The following is an 18020-nucleotide window of genomic DNA, read 5'->3' on the forward strand; positions in this document are numbered from 1 at the left end:
ATGAGGGCCCCTGCATTTTCTTTTTGCCCTGCAAAGTGGACAAACAAACAGCCCCTTGGAAGTGCCTGGTGAAGGACGGCAGGTCCAGAGCGCTGGCGTGCTTTGTGCCGCTCCGGGTCATCCATGCAGGAGGAAAGAAACCCAGGTTTCCTGACTAATGCGCCCTCAGGAGGGGGAGGCACTGGTGGGCTTTCTGTCCTAGGAGACTCCTCTCCAGCTGGGATCCTGTCTGCAGTGCTCCGGGCCCTGCGAGCAGGGCCAGAGGATGGCTGTTTTGACAAAAACAATTCTGGCCACTGGACAGGCCTGTTCAATACTCTATCGACAGATTCACCTTGGCAACCTGGAGCCTGCTCTTCCGTAAGCACCTCTCCCTCACTGCCTGTCTTTGGTCTTAAAGATACACCTCCCTCCCCTCCCAGCTGGTGCAGGACCCAGAGGGAGGGGGCTGGGCCGAGCACTGGTCCAGGATATAAGCAGATGATGGGGGACACGCCTTGCATCCAGCCAGTAGCCCCACTTCCACTTTGCATGGGGACCTCCTCCTTTATGCCTCCCACCCCATCCCAGGAAACTGACAAAAAAGCCTTGGCTTCCTGGGGTTGGGGTGACAGAGGCAAACACTCTACCTTAACCCTGCTCTTCTCTAGAAGGTAGACTTAGGAACCCTGAAGTGGCAGGTATAGGCACTCCTCAGTGGGGTTGGAGGGTCTGAATTTAGGGGGGAATCGCTGGTGTGCAGCGCGAATAACCAGGCCTCTATGAGCGCCGTGAAAATAGCATAATCGATGCGTCTGAGAAACAGCAAGCACCAGCTCTGCAGACTGTGCACAGATACCGGCCTGGCCTTTCTGAAAACCAGAGCTGCTCCAGAGCTGGGACCTGTCCTCCAGGACACACACAGGTCCCACTGAGGAGCACAGGGCTTCTTTGTCATTCCTGCATGACGTGCAAAAGCCAGTTAGCAAGGAGTCAGGCTGAGAAACAAGTGGGAAGTAACCAGGGAGCGAGTTACCCTTGGTTTAATTGCTTTGATACCCACAGCATTTGTGTCTGTCTGTCTGTCTGCGCCTATTTGGAGAAAGAAGGCAGGCTCAGTGTAAACAGGAGTGTATCTCTGCCAGTGGTGGGCAACTGAGAGGGAGATGAAGCAGTCACATCAGCAGAGTGTGTGGGAGGGAGTAATCCCCAGTTAGCTCCATGCACAGAACAGCTGTAGTTGGTTTTCAAAATTCTGAGAGGACTTCCCTGGTGGTGCAGTGGTTAAGAATCCGCCTGCCAATGCAGGGGACACAGGTTCGAGCCCTGGTCCAGGAAGATCCCACATGCCGCAGAGCAACTAGCCTGTGCGCCACAACTACCGAGCCTGCGCTCTAGAGCCTGCAAGCCACAACTACTAAAGCCTGCATGCATAGAGCCTGTGCTCCGCAACAAGAGAAGCCACTGCAGGGAGAAGCCCGAGCACCATAACGAAGAGTAGCCCCCGCTCACCACAACTAGAGAAAGCCCGCTCACAGCAACGAAGAACCAATGCAGCCAAAAAAAAAAAAAAAAAAAAAATTCTGAGAAATACCTCTCGTCCACGGAGGCTTCTGTGGCAACATTTCTCTTGTCCTGTGCAATACTTCTCAGCTTCCATGGCATTTGTTCTTGGTCTCCAGGCTGAAAAAGTAAACCTATAATCCCTAATAGGTTTAAAAAGGAAGGGACACTTTCTCTATATGGATCTTTTTCCATGAGACTCTGCTATTTCTTTGGACTCAAAGAAAAACATCAGTTTCAAGCAAGGGGGTGGGAGTGGGAGGCACAAGTCCGTTTCTGAACCTTTCGATCTGAATCAGTCAAAGAATACAAAATCACCCCATTATGATCATTACTGTCAAATCACAGGCAATCAACTCGCTGACACAGGCCAGACGGACATCCGGGAGGAATCCATAGAGCCAGAGCTGGTTCTGAGCCCTGCAGAACTGAACTCTTTAAATCAAAGAAGGAAAGAAAGACAGGCCTTGTGTTTTTATTTCCTGGTGTTCCCTATTACTTTTACGTGTTTTTTATTTCAGTAGCATCAGACAGAAACCTGCACTCCAAAGTGAGGAGAAGTGGCCCAATGATGCCTATAGACAGTGGGACACACATGCAGGTGAATGTTCTGGACCCCCAGTGCCACCAGCCCCAGGCCAACAACTGATACTCCTCAACCCATCCACAGAGAGAGCTGGTGGTTCCTGTTCACCAAGTCTCCCCAGAGGTGCCATTCTTGAAAGTTCTCCCCAAAGCAGGACCACATTCTAAGGGCCCTGGGCACTTTTGCCTTTGTGGGCCCCTTTCTCCATTAAAAAAAAAAAAGTGTACGGGCTTCCCTGGTGGCGCAGTGGTTGTGAGTCCGCCTGCCGATGCAGGGGATACGGGTTCGTGCCCCGGTCCAGGAAGATCCCACATGCCGCGGAGTGGTTAGGCCTGTGAGCCATGGCCGCTGAGCCTGCGTGTCCGGAGCCTGTGCTCCGCAACAGGAGAGGCCGCAACGGTGGGAGGCCCACGTACCGCAAAAAAAAAAAAAAAAAAAAAAAAAAAAGTGTTAAAAATTATAGTTTATAACTGCCTTGATATAAAGATGAACACGTTAATAGTCTACATTAAAACATTTTCTTTGAACTTAAGGGTTTTTTCTTCTGATTTTAAAAGAAATTAGATATACATACAATAGAATATAATTCAGCCTTAAAAAAGAAGGAAATTCTGACACATACTACAACATGGATGAACCTTAAAGACATTATGTTAAGTGAAATAAGCCAAACACAAAAGAACAAATACTGGATGATTCTACTTACATAAAGAACTTAGAGTAGTCAAATTCATAGAGACAGAAAGTAGAATGGTGGTTGTCAGGGTCTGGGGGGAGAGAATGGGGAGTTATTGGTTAATGGGTAGGGTTTCAGTGTAGGAAGATGAAAAATTCTGGAGATGGATGGGGGTGATGGCTACATAGCAATGTAAATGTACTTAATGCCACAGAACACTTAAAATGGTTAAAATGGTAAATTTTATGTTATGTATATTTTACCACAATTTAAAAACAACAACAAAAAGAAACTAGAACATTTTCGGGGACCCCAAAAAGTATTGTGGGCCCTGGCACTGAGCCTCCCCAGTCTGATGGAAAAGTAGCCCTGCCCAGAAGCATGCAGCTGGCTGGCTTGTGTGGGCCCACTCATGCCCTTCATCAATCCCACATTCCTACAGCTACACTCACCATATTCCTTCTGCCATCCGTCTGTCTAAGCCCAGAAAAAATGAAATACTGAACTTTATTTGGGACTTCAGTGATTATAAATAATCTTGACACGTTCCAACCCACCTCCTGCCTTTCTCAAGGGTATTGTCTCCATCAGAGGAGAGGACTTGGTGTCCCTTCCCCCTGCCTGGGGTATCTCTTGGGGTTTTATTCTCCTTCCCAGTCAGCAACCCAGGGGAGCATCCCTTACAGGGAAGTGTTAGGGCATTTTTAAGATGTGGCATTTGTCGGCCAAGCCAACTTTTTTTTTTAGTGAAGCTCAGTTTAGGGAAGAGAGTTCGTGGTGGAGTTTCTGCTCTATCCACCCTGCCCCCCAATTCCTACATAAATCCCCCTGGCTCTCTGGGGAAATATGCACTGTAATATTAGTTTACTTCTTATTGGCCCTTTGATAGCAGAACAGGGGCTTTGTGATGCTCTTGACCTGAGATTTCCTTTAAAAACCTCAAATAAAAAAATGTATATACGCTCCTGCCGACTTCTCTCTGGGAATGAAAGGGCACTGAGCAAGGGGCCGGTTTGGGAAACAATGGCCCTGGCCATTGGGTTGTGTTCAGTCCTGAGTGTGCAGGGTGGGCTCCTAACGCTCCAAGTCGCTCTTGGGCTGGTTGTTTCTGGCTAGAAAGGCAGCCTCGCAGCCGGAGTGAGGGGGAGGGGTGAGTTAGAGGAAGCGCGCGCGGGGCTCCTCTGTTCACCCCCCACAGCAGTGAGATCCCCCACTTTGCCCCACGTGCACATCTCCTTCCCACTCCCCTGGGCGCAGAGGGCGGCCAGCTCTGGCAGGCCCCAGCTGCCTGCCAGCCCGAGGGGAGCCCGCCCCCTAGGGGAGGGCGTAGAGAGTGCAGGCTCCTCAGCGCCACTGCCCCGGCCCCGCCCCGGCACCTGGAGCAGGCAGGTGAGGCAGCGGCCGGGGCCCCTGGGAACCGAAGGGGATCCCTTGGGGGTCCTCAGGGACAATCACAGGAAACTATCCTCCGGAAGAAGCTGGGCAGGAGGACTTCTTGGACAAACCTGGGGGATCTTTCCGGAGGTGGGGTCGAGGGGACACCCACCCATTTCTATCAGGATTCAGGAGGGCGGGGCGAGGGGGATGGACTAGGTGACCACGTCCGACAACCTCGTCATAGGGAGTGGGGGTGGGGTGGGGACGGGGACCTGGACATGGAGGGACGAAGTTTCAGGGCTGCCAGACTCAGCTCCGGAAGTGGCCAAAGGCGGCCCCGATGCAGACAACATGGGATTAGAGGGTACCCCAGGCGTTACCACCCGCCCCCAGCCCTCGGCCCCTGCAGCACAGGCCGAACTGTGCTCTGGCTGGGCCCTCCCGGCCGCCATCCCACGGTCACCGGATCCCTGAGCACCCCCTCCGTTCTCCCTTTGATCCTGCAGGGATACCCCCCGCCCCAGGTGTCCAGCGGAGCTCGCCGCGCTCCCGCCCCTGGGGATCGATCGGCTGGTTGGCGACGCGCGGCCGCGGCTCCGAAGCCACCGCCCCCTCCCCCTCCCGGGCTACGCAGGACGCGGCCTCGAAGCAGCGTCCTCGCGGTTCCGGGCCGCGGCCGGCCTCGGCTGCCGGCCAGCGGAGAAGGCGGAGACGCACCGGGCCCTTCCTATCGCTCGGGCCTCGCCACCCCGGGGTTGGCGGGGGCGAGGAGGGGGAGGAGAGCGAGCCCAGCTTCCCCGGCCCGCCGCGCTCGGCACCCCACCCCCGCTTTTCCTGCGTTGCCAACTACCCACTCCCGCGCACGCTTAACCCTCGGCGCGCCGCGAGGTGGGGAGGGGGAGCGCATTGGGCTGGGGGGAGGGTGGGGTAGCAGTCGCGCTTCGGCTGACTACTACTTCGGGGTCCGCCTGGCGATTTTTATTTTATCCCCGGGTTTGCTGCAGCAGCTCTTGATTGGAAAAAGGAAAGAAAGAAATCTGCCTTGTCTATGGGCCCCGCAGGGTTCGGGGGGCGCAACGGAAGCACCCGAGAGCAAAATGCAGGGGCGGGTGTGAATGGGGTGAACCTCGTAGGCACAGGAGATCCGCGGGGAGGCCTTGGGCAAACGAAACCCAAATGAAAAACACAGCACGCAGAGGCCGTTGTGAGTGCGCGGCGGCGGCGTCAGGCGGTGGAAGCAACACCAAAGATCATATTTGAAATATGGATCCTGGGGGCGCATATCTCCAGGCGGGCGGGAGCCCTGCGACCAAGCATGGGACGGGGGCTGGGTGGGCTTCTCCCGGAGAACCTGAGAAGCTGCCCTGACGCTGGGAAGGGGTGGACCAGCCGACGTCGTAGAAAACGACGCGTCCCGCTTCGGCGCCCGCGACCCCCGAGTGCTGCAGGCGCGACCCTGCGGCGGCCAATGTGGCCCCAAGGATTGCCCCAAGGGGCCACGACCTCGCGGCGCGCCGGACCCGTTCCCCTCCCCGCGCGCCAGCTCCAGCCCCCAGCTGCTCTCTGAGGAGGGACGCGGGGGCGTTAGGGGCTTCACCACCCAAATGAAAGCCGACCCTTCGCGGGCGGTGCGACTAAGAACAGAAACTTGGGGGTGGGGACGCAGAGGGCGGAGCGGAGCCCTTAGGGACAAAGCTATCCCTCCTAGAAGGTGCATGGGGCAGCGTTCCGGATTCCCACACAGCCTCCCCACTCTACTCACCGCCCCCCCCACCCCCGCACAGTCCCACAAGGTCAGCTGCCCCAAAGCCAGCGCTAAAATGCAAAGTTACATACGCCAGAGTTAAAGTCAAAGACAAGTTCCCCTACTAAGAACAGAGGAGAGAAATGAGCTCTTGTCAAAGCCTGGGCAGATTTTGTAGTCGTTGCTAGTAAATTCTCCCTCAGCTACTTAAAATCCACCTCTGGGGGCCTAAAAAGTCACACTAACTAGAGAGCTTTCTTAGCCGGGGACTGGCTGGGGAAGTCACAGGCGGCCCCTTCCGGGCAGAGCCCAGACCTGGGCTCCGTGGGCGGGTGATGGCATCTCCTGGCAGAGATCGTCCATTCAGAGAGCGAGTTTCTTTAAGAAGCCGTTTGTTTCCCCGGTTGGCACGGGTCAGGCCCCTTGGGGCCCTGAACTGTCAGTGACCACCCTCGGGTGTAGGGCCGTTAAAAATTTCCCGGCTTCTCCAGGGTCCGCTCTTTCGGCCCTCGGTACTCAGGGCGGGAGCCTGCGGCTCGTCAAGATAGCATCGCTCCTCTCTTGGGGCCCTTGAGGGCCCCTAGGGGCCCCCGCCTGAGGTGGCACCCAGGAGAATTCTGCCCCTCGGCGGAACCGAGGGGCGCGATCTGCCCCCGGCTGGAAGGGGGCAGCGTCAAAAGCGCAGACCGGCGACACTTCTTCGGGGTTCCCCGTGAGGCTTGGGGTATCCCGGGTCGGAGGCCGGGGCCCCGCTGAAGGCTCTGGGAATCCCGAATTTAGAGCTCCACTCGCCTGCGACTCCCTCGAAGGGGCCAAGACAGGGGGTGGGACGGTAGGGGAGGCCCCACGGGAGATTTCCCAGAAGGGGCTCGCTGGGCGCATCGGGGGAGCTTCCAGGGCGCTCACCGTTCCCCACCCCTCAGATTCTGTCTCTGCCTCCTCCTTGCATCCATTCGCAGTCCCGCGGACCTGAGCTCCTCCCCGCACCCGCTGGCAGGCGAGGGGTGGTCTAGGGTCAGGCTTCGAGGTGGGGCGAGGGCTCTGGGAGTCGGCCTCTCTCCACATCGGCCAACCCACCACCAGGACAAAATAAATAACCACGCGAGTTCCCGGGTTCGGCGGATGCTTGTGTATTTTGGTCACTTTCCACAGAAAGGCTGGGAGCGGGGGCGGCCGGGGACTCCCGGGGGTTCTTTGGAGCTTCTGAGCTTCTGGGCGTCCCCTCCCGAAGTCCTGGGGAGCCTGCGGCTGCTCGCACAGACATACCGGCAGCTCCAGAAAAGATCCGCCGTATTGGCCGGCGGGAACCACCCTTCCTCCCCAGCTCAGCAGCAGGCCGCCCGGCTCCTGAGCAAACCCGCCGTCGGGGCACCGGGTGCTACAGCGTGGCCCCCGAGATCCGGAGCGCGGGCCCCGGAGGGGCGCGGGCGGAGAGAGCCGAACAGCGGCCTGCGGAGTCCGACGCCCCTGGCGGCGCGGAGGCTGCAGCGGCCGCTCGCCCTCCCTCGGCATCCCCCTGCCCGGGACGCCTCGGAAACACCCCTTGGAAAAAGATTTTCCAGGGGATTTTCTAGCGAGGGGGCGGGCGGAGTGTCGGGAAGCTAAGACCCTCCCCTGGCGAAGGGACTGTCCAGGACAAGGTCGCTGCAGACCTCCAGACAGACCGACAGCGCCGAAGCCCTGGCAGTTGGTAGGCTCAGTTTGGAAAGGTGACTGTCGCGCTGACAGCGCTTCCCCCGCCAATCTCGGGGAGCCTTCCCCTTCTACGGTCAAGTTGTCTCACAGTAGAGCTCCTCTCCCGGGACACGAGCGTCAGGAAAAAGCCCAAAACACAGCAGGGGGAGGAAAACCTTTTCCTGTGTCCCCCTCCCAAAGAATTCGCCTCCCTCACCTTCTATAAACCCAGAGAGCCGCCCTACCCCAGGACTACAAGCAGGCGTCGCCCCCACCCAGGCCGGCGCGTCCCCCCAACACCTCCTCGGGGGAATCTTGGGTTTGAGCCTCAAGTTTGTCAGAGGGTAGTCGCTGCAGACCGAGCCCCTCTCTGCCCCTCTCTGGGGCAGCCAGAAAACGATCCCCACCCCCAGGACCCCTCCGGGGAGGAGCCACGCGGGCCGTCTTGAGCCGAGGCCGCCAGGGCAGCAGAAGCCGCCGAGCCGCGGGAGCTGCGACATGGTGGTGAAATGGTGGAGTCAACGTGTTCGTCCTTAAACACCAGACCGTCTCCAGGCTTCTCCCGGATTCCCGGGAGAAAATCAGCCCAACGCATGCTTTGGGGGTTCGCTTCCCCACCTCGCCCCTCCCCCGCTTTCTCGAGCCCCCGCGCAGTCCCCACCCAGCATTCCGGGACGTGTGTCAGGGCGGGAGCGGAGACCCGGATGGCTCTTTGCCCACCACCACCCCACCCCGCTCGTTCCACTCTCGCTCGGCTTTTGCTCCTTTCCTTTCTTCCATGGACGCTCAGCCAAGGGATTGCGCAAGCTTCCTGCTCCTGGTCCTTCAAGGGCCCGGAGCTGGGGGCCCGGACACACCCCCGGGCAGGCGCGCCCCTGCCCCTGCCACTTGGGCCGCCCTGCCCCCTCCTCAGGTCCCCTCCCTCCTCACTCCGACCCCACAGAGATCGCGGCCCCGCGGGCGGCGCCCTCGGGAGGCCGCGTGGGGCGCAGCAGCTCCCCCAGCCGGACGCTGGAGCTGCACGCCGGAACGCGCCGTCTCGCCGCCGGAGGTGCTAAACTTCACACTCGGCGGCTTCTCCGGCCGCGTCGGGAGGGCCTCGGCTCGGCCGCCGCTGCCGGTCGGGGAGCAGGGAGCGCGAATTCGTGACGAGTGCTTGGCTCCTCGGCCATTCCATTCACCTCCCTTTTGTGCGGCCCCGCTGTGCCCTGCTCAGCTTCAACCTTTTCTTGACCCTCCCTGCTCCCTCTTTCGAAGCCCTTCCCAGGACCCCACGAAGTCCTCTCGGGCCCCCAAGCCGACCTGGACATTCCCTAAGCCCCCTCTTTGTCCTCCCTGCCTCCCTCCGTGTTGGCCGCGGGCTGGGGGCGGGGGGTTGCTGCTGGAAACTGGACATCCCGCCCTCGCCCCAATAAGGAGAGGGCTGAGGGTAAATTAGGAGCCTCACAGGTTCCGGGGTGGGATCGGAGAACCCTCTGGTAAGGTTCTTGAGCCCTAGGGCCCCAAGCTAGCTGCTCCTCTATCCCCTTTCTCCTCTCCGCGCTCTCCCTGGCAGTTCTCTGCACCCGGTCGTCTCTCTCCTCCCTATCCTTTCTCTTCCCATTCCTCGCCTTCCTAAATGCCCTAAGCCTCGCGGGGCGGGGCGGGGCGGCGGGACACAGAGAGTGGGGGCGCGAGCTGCCCCTGCTCCGATTCCGCCCCCTGCCGGCGACCCCCTGGGAGTCTGCACATGATGCAATTCGGTGCAAATGGAAACTGCAGTGGATGCTTCCGTGGCCCCCGGCAGGGGTCCCTGGGCAGTGCACGCCGAGAATGAGAGGCGAGGGAGCCGGCCGAGGCGGTAGGCCGCAGGCGAGGGGTCGCAGCCAGACCCTCGCGGCCCCGTCAAGCTCTCCACCCCGCCTCGGCCCGCCGCCGACACACCTCTCCGGCCCGGTCCCGTTCCCTCCCTCCAGTGTCCCTCTCCCAGGCTCGCAGATCCCTCCCCCTGCACCTCCCCGGCGCCCTCCTCCTCCCGGCCCCCTCCCGCGCCCTTCCTCCTCCCCCCCCACCCCCCCCCCCGCCGCCCAGGCCCGGGGCCTCCGGTAGGCCCGGCTACGCCAATCCCGGCCGCGGCCCGCCCCCTGACGCCGAGCAGGGCCCGGCGAGGCCCCGCCCGCTGACGTCCGGATTTGCATGAGTTCTTGTGCAGCCGCGGCCCGGGCTCAGTTGTCTCAGCGAGCGCGAGCCGGGAGCTGGGGCGGGCGCGGGCAGCGGCGGGCGGCCGGGCTGTGCTGGGCGAGCGGCGGCGGCGGCGGCGGCGGCGGCGCAGGCGGCGGGGGCGCCTCGGCCGGGGCGGCAGCGGGGCGCCGGCGGGAGCCAGCAGCGTCTGCAGCCGCGCCGGCCGCCCGCGCCCCGGCGCGCTCCGGCTCGGCCATGGAGCTGCCAGCTGTTGGCGAGCACGTCTTCGCGGTGGAGAGCATCGAGAAGAAGCGGATCCGCAAGGTAGGGCGGCGCGGGGGCGACGGCGAGGCGGCGGGGGAGCGGCAGCCGGAGCAGCCCGCGGGGAGGCGGGGAGGGGGTGGGGAGGCTGCGGGCCGGAGCCGGGGATCCCGCGGAAGCTGATGGAGTGCTGTCTCTTCCCCCCCTCAGGGCAGAGTGGAGTATTTGGTGAAATGGAGAGGCTGGTCCCCCAAGTAAGTAGCGGCCGAGGGGCGGGGGAACCCGGTGCCGAGGCGCGGGGCTCCCGGGCTCCGGACCCGCTGGGCTGGTGGGGTGGTGGGGGGAGCGGACGGGAGGCGGGGTGGAGGTGGGGTGGAGGGAGGAGGGGGTGGGGAAGTCGGTGGCAGGCACTGGGGAAGCCGAGCCGCCGAGCCCGAGCCCGGCGCCCTGTGTTGTGCTCTGCTCTCCGGGAAATGCCATCACTAATTTATGCACTAAAAGGAGCCGGAGGAGCTGGAGAGACGCGGGGCCGAGCCGGGGAGGCCGGCGGAGGGAGGGAGGGCGCAGGCACTGACTGATGTGCAGCAGAAAATGGCTCCTTTCCCCTTTCCCTCCACCGAACGGCTCCATATTGCAAAACCAAAAAAAAAAAAAAATTAAAAAGCGACGAAAATGCAATTGTGTGCCTCTTCCCTCCTAGTAGTGCAGGGAGAGGAAGAAAAAAAGCAGAAAATGTTGGGAACTGTCACTGCGGCGCTTTTGGTGGGGAATTTTTTTTTTTTTTAATTTGAAATGCGAAGGCACCGGATGGAGACAGACGCGCAGGCACACACACACACGCACACACACACATACACACACACACAGGCATATTTTTGTGTTGCTGAGTATTTGGGGGTTGCTTGCCCGTGACAGCGGGCTCCAGGGCCGCGAGGGGGTGTGGGGGGCCGCTTGGCTGACGGTTATCGGATTAGGGGTCAAATGGAGAATGGCTGAAGCCCTCGCGGAGACTCGGGGCTGGGGAGAGGAGGAGGGGACTGCGACTTTGCATTTTGGCTGCTTTGCACGCAGGGTTCCTGGTGAGCAAAGTGGCTTTGGAACATGTCGCAGTAACATGCTTAAAATTCTTGACAACTGCAAAATAAACTGCTAGTTTCATTTTCCTTACCCCTCCCCTTTCTTCCTGCCCTTGTGTGTTTATTTTGACTCGGGGAGGGTGTATCAGGGACCGTGTCAGGCCTGCAGAAATTTACTCTCCACCCCCACATCCACAGCTAAATAGCTTTCGGTTCATGAAGACAGAGTAGGGCCTTATGTCATTCCCCACCTGGAGGCCGCAAAGCTGGCTCGGTTTTTTTTTTACGCCGTGTCCCCCTCCCTTTTCCCTTGCAAGATATAACACGTGGGAACCCGAGGAGAACATCCTGGATCCCCGGCTGCTGATCGCCTTCCAGAACAGGTGAGCGTCCCTCAAGCAGCCGCCTCTCGCAGCCGTGACCGTATATGGGAATGGGAGAGTGGGCCAACGCTGCAACAGGAAAGGGGGAAAGGGCCGGGAGGGGGCTGGCGGGAGTCCTCTCCCCCCGGGTCTGAATGGGCACGGCTGGGGCCTCGGCTCCTCTAACCAACATCCTTGGCGGTTGCTGCAGCTTGCGGGGGGGTGGGGGTGGGGGGTGGGCGGTGGGCAGGGCCGGAGAAGGAGAGGCTTGTGTTTGGGGGAAACTGTGGGAAGGGTGCATGCGGGTGGCCCTACAGCTGCGCGGAGAAGTTGGGGCTGTGCCTGGTTCCCTGCCGGCCCCCCTCCTTTCGCTACCTTGAAGCCCCACCCCCGGAGCCTAGGTGTTGCTTTCCTGCTGCCACTGGCCGCTTGGCACGGGCAACTCTCGGGGCAGCTCCAAGGGAGCTGGCATTGTGAAACCACCGGACGTCACGGAACTGAACTTAACCTGTTGGGGACTGGAGAAAAGTTGACAAGGCCTTAAGTTGCCACACTCACCCCCCAGGGAGCTTGGGATTGGCAGGGGGCAGATTCTTTCTGGAGCTGCATGCCCTTCACACCTCCCACTAGGCTGCTTGGTGGGTCTGGACCCCATTCTCAGGGCAGAGGGAGCTTGGCCCAAAGGGTGTGGGATGGGCACTGCCTGGTGGTGGAGGGGTGGCTTCTGACGAGGGGCTCATCGTGGGCACAGATGCTTGTCACGCTGCAGCTGCTGCAGCTGGATTCACCGCCGGTGGCTGCGGTTCTCTGTTTCGGGGAGGACAGAAGGGGGAAGGGCGATCGAGGAGGGGAGGAGCGGCAAGAGCCCGCGGAGCTGGGCCACACCGCTGCCTCCCATCCCTCCTCCCCCTTTTATTTTGCATTATTTCCTGTGGCGCGTTTGGCGCTAAAACTGTAAACTCTAGACCCTTGGAACAAGCGACCAGCAGGGAAGTTGCTCTCCTGCGATGTAGGGGGGCGCCGAGAAGGGATCCTGCCCCGGTTCCACCTGGGAGTTCACCACCCTATAACCATATCAGCGGCTGATGCCATGTTGCATAATGGGTCCCCAAAGACTTAAAACGCAGGCTGTTGCAATGCCATGCAATTTGGAGTTAGGCCGCGGCCCGGGCCCCCAGGCATGGTGGAACTCCCCTGGGTTAGCCCAAGGGTGGGAGGGGGGTACCTAGGGTCGCTGGAGAGCGGATTTCTGGCCCGGGAATGGTTTGCAACTTTGGCCAACGCTGGAGAGTTACTCACTTCTCCCATAGAGGGCTGGGCAGTGCTAGGATCATCCTTCCCCCAGCCTCAGGTCACCCTCCACCAGGCCGCAGGCGGAAGCCTGGCAGCTGTATTGACCACCGCCACCGCCATGGGCTTTATTAATAATTTGGAAATCAGGGGAGGCTAGGAGCCCGGGCTCGTGGAGGAAGCGGTGCTTCTGCGTGCCGTCCCGCGTCGCCCCGCCCAGCAGCTCTGCCCAGGCCTTGCCAGAGCTGGTTCACCAGGTGGCTGCGAACCTGGCCAGGCCCTGGCCTCAGCGTCCGGCCCCCGCCCCCAGCCCCTAATTGGCTCATTTGCCGCTGTGTAAACAAGGGCGCAGCCCCTCCCCCTGTTTAGTGCCTGGCCTTTAAGGAAACGAGTCCTCCCTTCTGCCGGCGGCACTCGTTATCTGAATCTTAATGAGGTCATTAGCATCCCGTGCCTCTGACGGGGAGGCCCAGGGTGGACGCACACCTCATTTGGACTTGTTTGCATCCCCTGGACCCCGAAGCCCAGTGCACTTTGTGCAGGGCCCCGGGCTCAAGGCTGTGGACACCAGTGCCAAAACGCCCAGCCCCAAGCTGCAGGCCAAGAGGCGGGGCTGTGCGGGGGCCCGGTTCAGGTATGGACATCTGAGGTGGGGGAGACCTTCGGAGAAGACCCCTTGGGCACATAGGGGTTGGTGTGGGCGTAAAGCGGGACTCTGGGCTGGACCGAGGCACCCAAGTGGCGGCCGAGGTGATCTTCTGCCGTGAGCTCTTGGTCCCTCCGGTTCTTGCTGGCCCTGCTGCTCACCAAAGTGGGGGCATCACGCAGGCTGCGGCATAGCAGGAGGGAGGTGACTCTGAGGCTAATAGCACTGCCTTCTGTTCCCTCTCCCCAGGGAACGGCAGGAGCAGCTGATGGGATATCGGAAGAGAGGGCCGAAGCCCAAACCACTGGTGGTGCAGGTGAATACACTCCCTGGCCCCAGGGGCCGTTCACAAGTCTTTCCCATGACATTGCCACCTGAGCTGCCTCCAGGCCCGGAAGTCAGGGCGGGTTCCTCCAGAACACCCAATTCCACTTCCTTTCATCATGACCTCCCACACCCTTCCCCGCCCTCCCCACCCCTTAACGCAGCTGCTGACCTGGTAGGGGCTGGGACACTCCTGGTGCTTGAGCCTTGCTCTGGGGCTGGCCTTACCCCTCCTCTTACCTCTCCCTCCATTTCTACCCCCATTCCCCTAGGTACCTACCTTTGCCCGTCGTTCCAACGTGCTGACCGGACTCCAGGACTCCTCGGCTGATAACCGTGCCAAGCTGGAGCTGGGTGGTCAGGGCAAGGGCCAGGGGCACCAGTACGAGCTCAACAGCAAGAAGCACCACCAGTACCAGCCGCACAGCAAGGAGCGGGCGGGCAAGCCCCCACCGCCAGGCAAGAGCGGCAAATACTACTACCAGCTCAACAGCAAGAAGCACCACCCCTACCAGCCGGACCCCAAAATGTATGACCTGCAGTACCAGGGCAGCCACAAGGAGGCGACCAGCCCCACCTGCCCGGACCTAGGCGCCAAGAGCCACCCGCCCGATAAGTGGGCCCACGGTGGGGGGGCCAAGGGCTACCTGGGAGCGGTGAAGCCCCTGGCCGGTGCGGTCGGGGCTCCAGGCAAGGGCTCCGAGAAGGGTCCCCCCAACGGGATGACGCCGGCCCCCAAGGAAGCGGTAACGGGCAACGGGATTGGGGGCAAGATGAAGATAGTCAAAAACAAGAACAAGAACGGACGCATCGTGATCGTGATGAGCAAGTACATGGAGAACGGCATGCAGGCGGTGAAGATCAAGTCCGGGGAGGCAGCCGAGGGCGAGGCGCGCTCCCCCAGCCACAAGAAGCGGGCTGCCGAGGAGCGTCACCCCCCTGCAGACAGGACTTTCAAAAAGGCCGCGGGGGCGGAGGAGAAGAAGGTGGAAACGCCCTCCAAGAGGAGGGAGGAGGAGGGGCCGGGGGCCGGGGACCCGCAGCCCCAGGAGGCCGGCTCCCGCAAGCTCTCCCCGACCAAGGAGGCCTTCGGCGAGCAGCCGTTGCAGCTCACCACCAAGCCTGACCTGCTGGCCTGGGACCCGCCCCGCGGCACACAGCCGCCCTCCCACCATCACCACCACCACCACCACCACCACCACCACCATCACCACGCCGTCGACCTAAATCTCTCCCATGCGCGCAAGCGCTGCCTCTCCGAGACCCACGGCGAGCGAGAGCCCTGCAAGAAGCGCCTGACAGCGCGCAGCATTAGCACCCCCACCTGCCTGGGGGGCAGCCCCACCGCCGAGCGCCCCGCGGACCTGCCCCCCGCCGCCTCCCTCCCGCAACCGGAGGTCATCCTGCTGGACTCGGACCTGGACGAGCCCATAGACTTGCGCTGCGTCAAGACGCGCGGCGAGGCCGGGGAGCCGCCCAGCGCCCTCCAGGTGAAGCCTGAGGCGCCCGCAACCGCGGCGGTGGCAGCTGCGCCGGCGACAGCGGCCGAAAAGCCTCCGACCGAGGCCCAGGACGAGCCCGAGGAGCCACTCAGCGAGTTCAAACCCTTCTTTGGGAATATAATTATCACCGACGTCACCGCAAACTGCCTCACCGTCACGTTCAAGGAGTACGTGACGGTGTAGCCTTCCGAAGGGCGTTGGAAGGGGAAGCGCTGTACCCGCCGGGGCTTTAACACCTGGGGCCTGGGGGCGGACTCCTCCTCTCCAACTGCGGGAGATCCGGGCCGGGCCCCAGCGCGAAAATGCCGGAAGCCGCGGCAACCGCGCCCCTCTACCGGGTTCCGGAGCGCCCGGCCCACACTGGCGCCTTCCACGCCGTGCCTGCGGGTCTCGCCCCTCATCTGCCCCATCCCCTCTCGTGGACCTCCGGGACTGACAGGGCAGCCACTCGAGGCGGTCTAAGAGTTATAGTATTATATTTTAACCGTGCTAACTTGTCAAGTGCAGACTTTACTCCCGTTTGTACGTGGTGTTATTATTGAAATGTATTGTTTGAGCTCAAAAGGCCCACCACCCCCTTCGGGCTGATATATATATATTTATTTGTAGGTATTTATATATTGAAATATAAAAACCTAGATTTATGGAGTTCTCTCTAGATCATGTTATATTCTATATCAGACAAACTATTTTCTGTTGACCTTTCTACCCGTTCATTCGGTATTTCGGTTGATTTTCATTTCCTCCCCTTCCAGGAACTGCAATACCAGTAACCTTGGTATATATTTTTTGATACTGTACACATGGATGTGTTGTTTCTATGTGCAAAAAAAAATTTTTTTTGTTAAAAGGCTAAACGAGCTCTCTAGAAACTGCTGCTACTAGAAATGTCTAAACTATAAGCTTCCAATTATTACCTGCTTGAATGTAAATATTAAATGGAGATGTTGAAGGTGCACTTTCGCTGTTTGAGATTAGCGAAGAGCGAACGTCTGAGGCTCAGGAGGTGGCTGGACCCCTCTCCCCATCCCGCTTCCGCCTTAGGTCTGGCGGGGTGGGGGGGCGGTGAGGTTGTGGAGGAACCTCTCGCAACTTGCGCTTAAACCTTTGCAAAAGCAAAGTGGACTGGTTTCGCGAGCAGAGGCGCCCGCACTCGGGGAGTGACCCCGCTCCCCGGAAGTCGAGAGGCTCTCCAAAGGAGAGGGGAATTCCTGCGGGGGGGGTTGTGCTGGCGTCGCCCCCGCTCTCAGAGTTTTCAGGCCTTCGCTGCCCACCGCGCTGGCAAACCCGGGATCTGCGTGGTGGGGGGGAGGGGTGCACGGGTGCGCGAGCGGCGCGGAGACTTGGGTGGGGCCAGCCCCCAGCGCCGCGCCCGCCCGGCACCTGTTGATCTTTGCCCCCACCCCCACCCCAGGGCGCAACACACCCTGGCGCTGGCCCTGATGTGGCAGGGGTGTTCCTTCCTAATAATCCCTGCCGGGTAGGGCAGGTTCAGCCGGGAGGGGATCCTCCCACCCTCTTCAGCGTCCCTGGCTGCCATCGCTGGCCCCGCCCCACCAAGGAAGCTGCGAGGCTCTTTCTCTGCCAGCCTCTCTCCCCGGAAACCACCAGGCCAGAGGCTCCGACTGGAGGCGCCGCGAACGCGGCCAGGGCAGGGGGCGGGGGGCTTCCTGCGAGGTGGATGGGGAGTGGGAGGGGGAAGAGGCCAGAGGAGCAAGGCCTGCCCGTCCCCACTTCCTTAGTGAGCAGGGAAATGTGGGATCCCATCTCACCCGTCCTGCTTTGGGTGGCAAGGCTGGGGCCCTTGATTTCCCCAAGCAGGAAGGGGTTAAGGGCCCCGAGGGGGCAAGGGGAGTGGGCCGAGCTCCGAGGTGCGGCTCCTCCGGGCCTGGAAGCCGAGACCCGGGAATGCTTGCGTCCTTTCTGCAGACACAGCGATCTTCCTGGCTGGAGTGGCCGAGCAGGGCCAGGGGCCACGGAATTGACGGCCTGGTGGGCGCGGGGCTGCTCCTGGAGCCCAAGCCCCTTGCCTGCCCGTCTGGGACTGAGGGGCCAAGTCTGTGCTGGGCGCCCGGGCGGAAGAGGTCAACACGGTTCCTAATGGGGGGTTGTTAAGGGGGGAGAGGTGGCGAGAGAGCACAGTGTCGGGAAGGCCAGGGGAAGAGATAGAGGGCCAGGAGGGCAGGAGGCCTGAATGCGGACAGTGTGGCCAGTGTTGGCTGCAGGCCACCAAGCGGCTGGAGGTGGGGGAGGGGAGCCTAGCGGGGGGGAGGGGAGGGAGGGAGGGAAGGGAAGTTCAAAAAAAAAAAACCGTTGGGAGTTTCTAGCCCTGGCTTTTGTGAATTGTCCCTCCCACTACCCCCATCACCCCAGCCCCCTTTAGAGTGAGTTAAACACTCCCCCCTCCCCACTCGATGTAATGAATGCCCTTTGCCACCCTGGGAATGAAGGGAGGGGTAATCTTGACTGCTCCTGGCAAACTGCCTGCTCAGCACTAGAATTGGGCCTGTCCTTCACTGACTGGTACACAAAGGCACATGCCAGGCGTGGATTTCATCTCCCTGTTTTTCTGGTAGAAGAGAACTAAAAAATCAGGAGTGGGAAGGGGAGCCCCTTGTTCAGGTCTGCACAGTTGGTGACTTGGGAGTGAGCCTTAGCCCCTAGGGGTACTCCTCCTGCCCAGTGGGTGGCCTCTGCGAGGCTGAGCCTGGGGAACAGCATAGGGGAGGTAGAGGATGGCACTGTTGGTGGGCAGGGAAGGAAACCTGTCCACTACCATTCGCAGAAAGGTGTGGCCTAC

The 18020-nt window shown here is 60.8% G+C and overlaps 1 protein-coding gene across 1 annotated transcript; it reads left to right on the forward strand.

The window, feature by feature from the left end:
• The first annotated feature begins 9926 nt into the window (after nt 1-9926).
• CBX4 (chromobox 4) lies at nt 9927-16178 on the forward strand. The gene is made up of 5 exons (XM_082604324.1): nt 9927-10083; nt 10231-10274; nt 11414-11479; nt 13644-13710; nt 13991-16178. Exons 1-5 carry the CDS (start codon nt 10015-10017, stop codon nt 15401-15403), a joined length of 1659 nt encoding a protein of 552 aa, XP_082460450.1. The 5' UTR covers nt 9927-10014; the 3' UTR covers nt 15404-16178.
• Nucleotides 16179-18020: the final 1842 nt, after the last annotated feature.

The sequence above is a fragment of the Mesoplodon mirus genome (genome assembly GCF_964341445.2).
Source record: "Mesoplodon mirus genome assembly, chromosome: 18".
In the NCBI taxonomy this organism is placed as follows: domain Eukaryota; kingdom Metazoa; phylum Chordata; class Mammalia; order Artiodactyla; family Ziphiidae; genus Mesoplodon; species Mesoplodon mirus.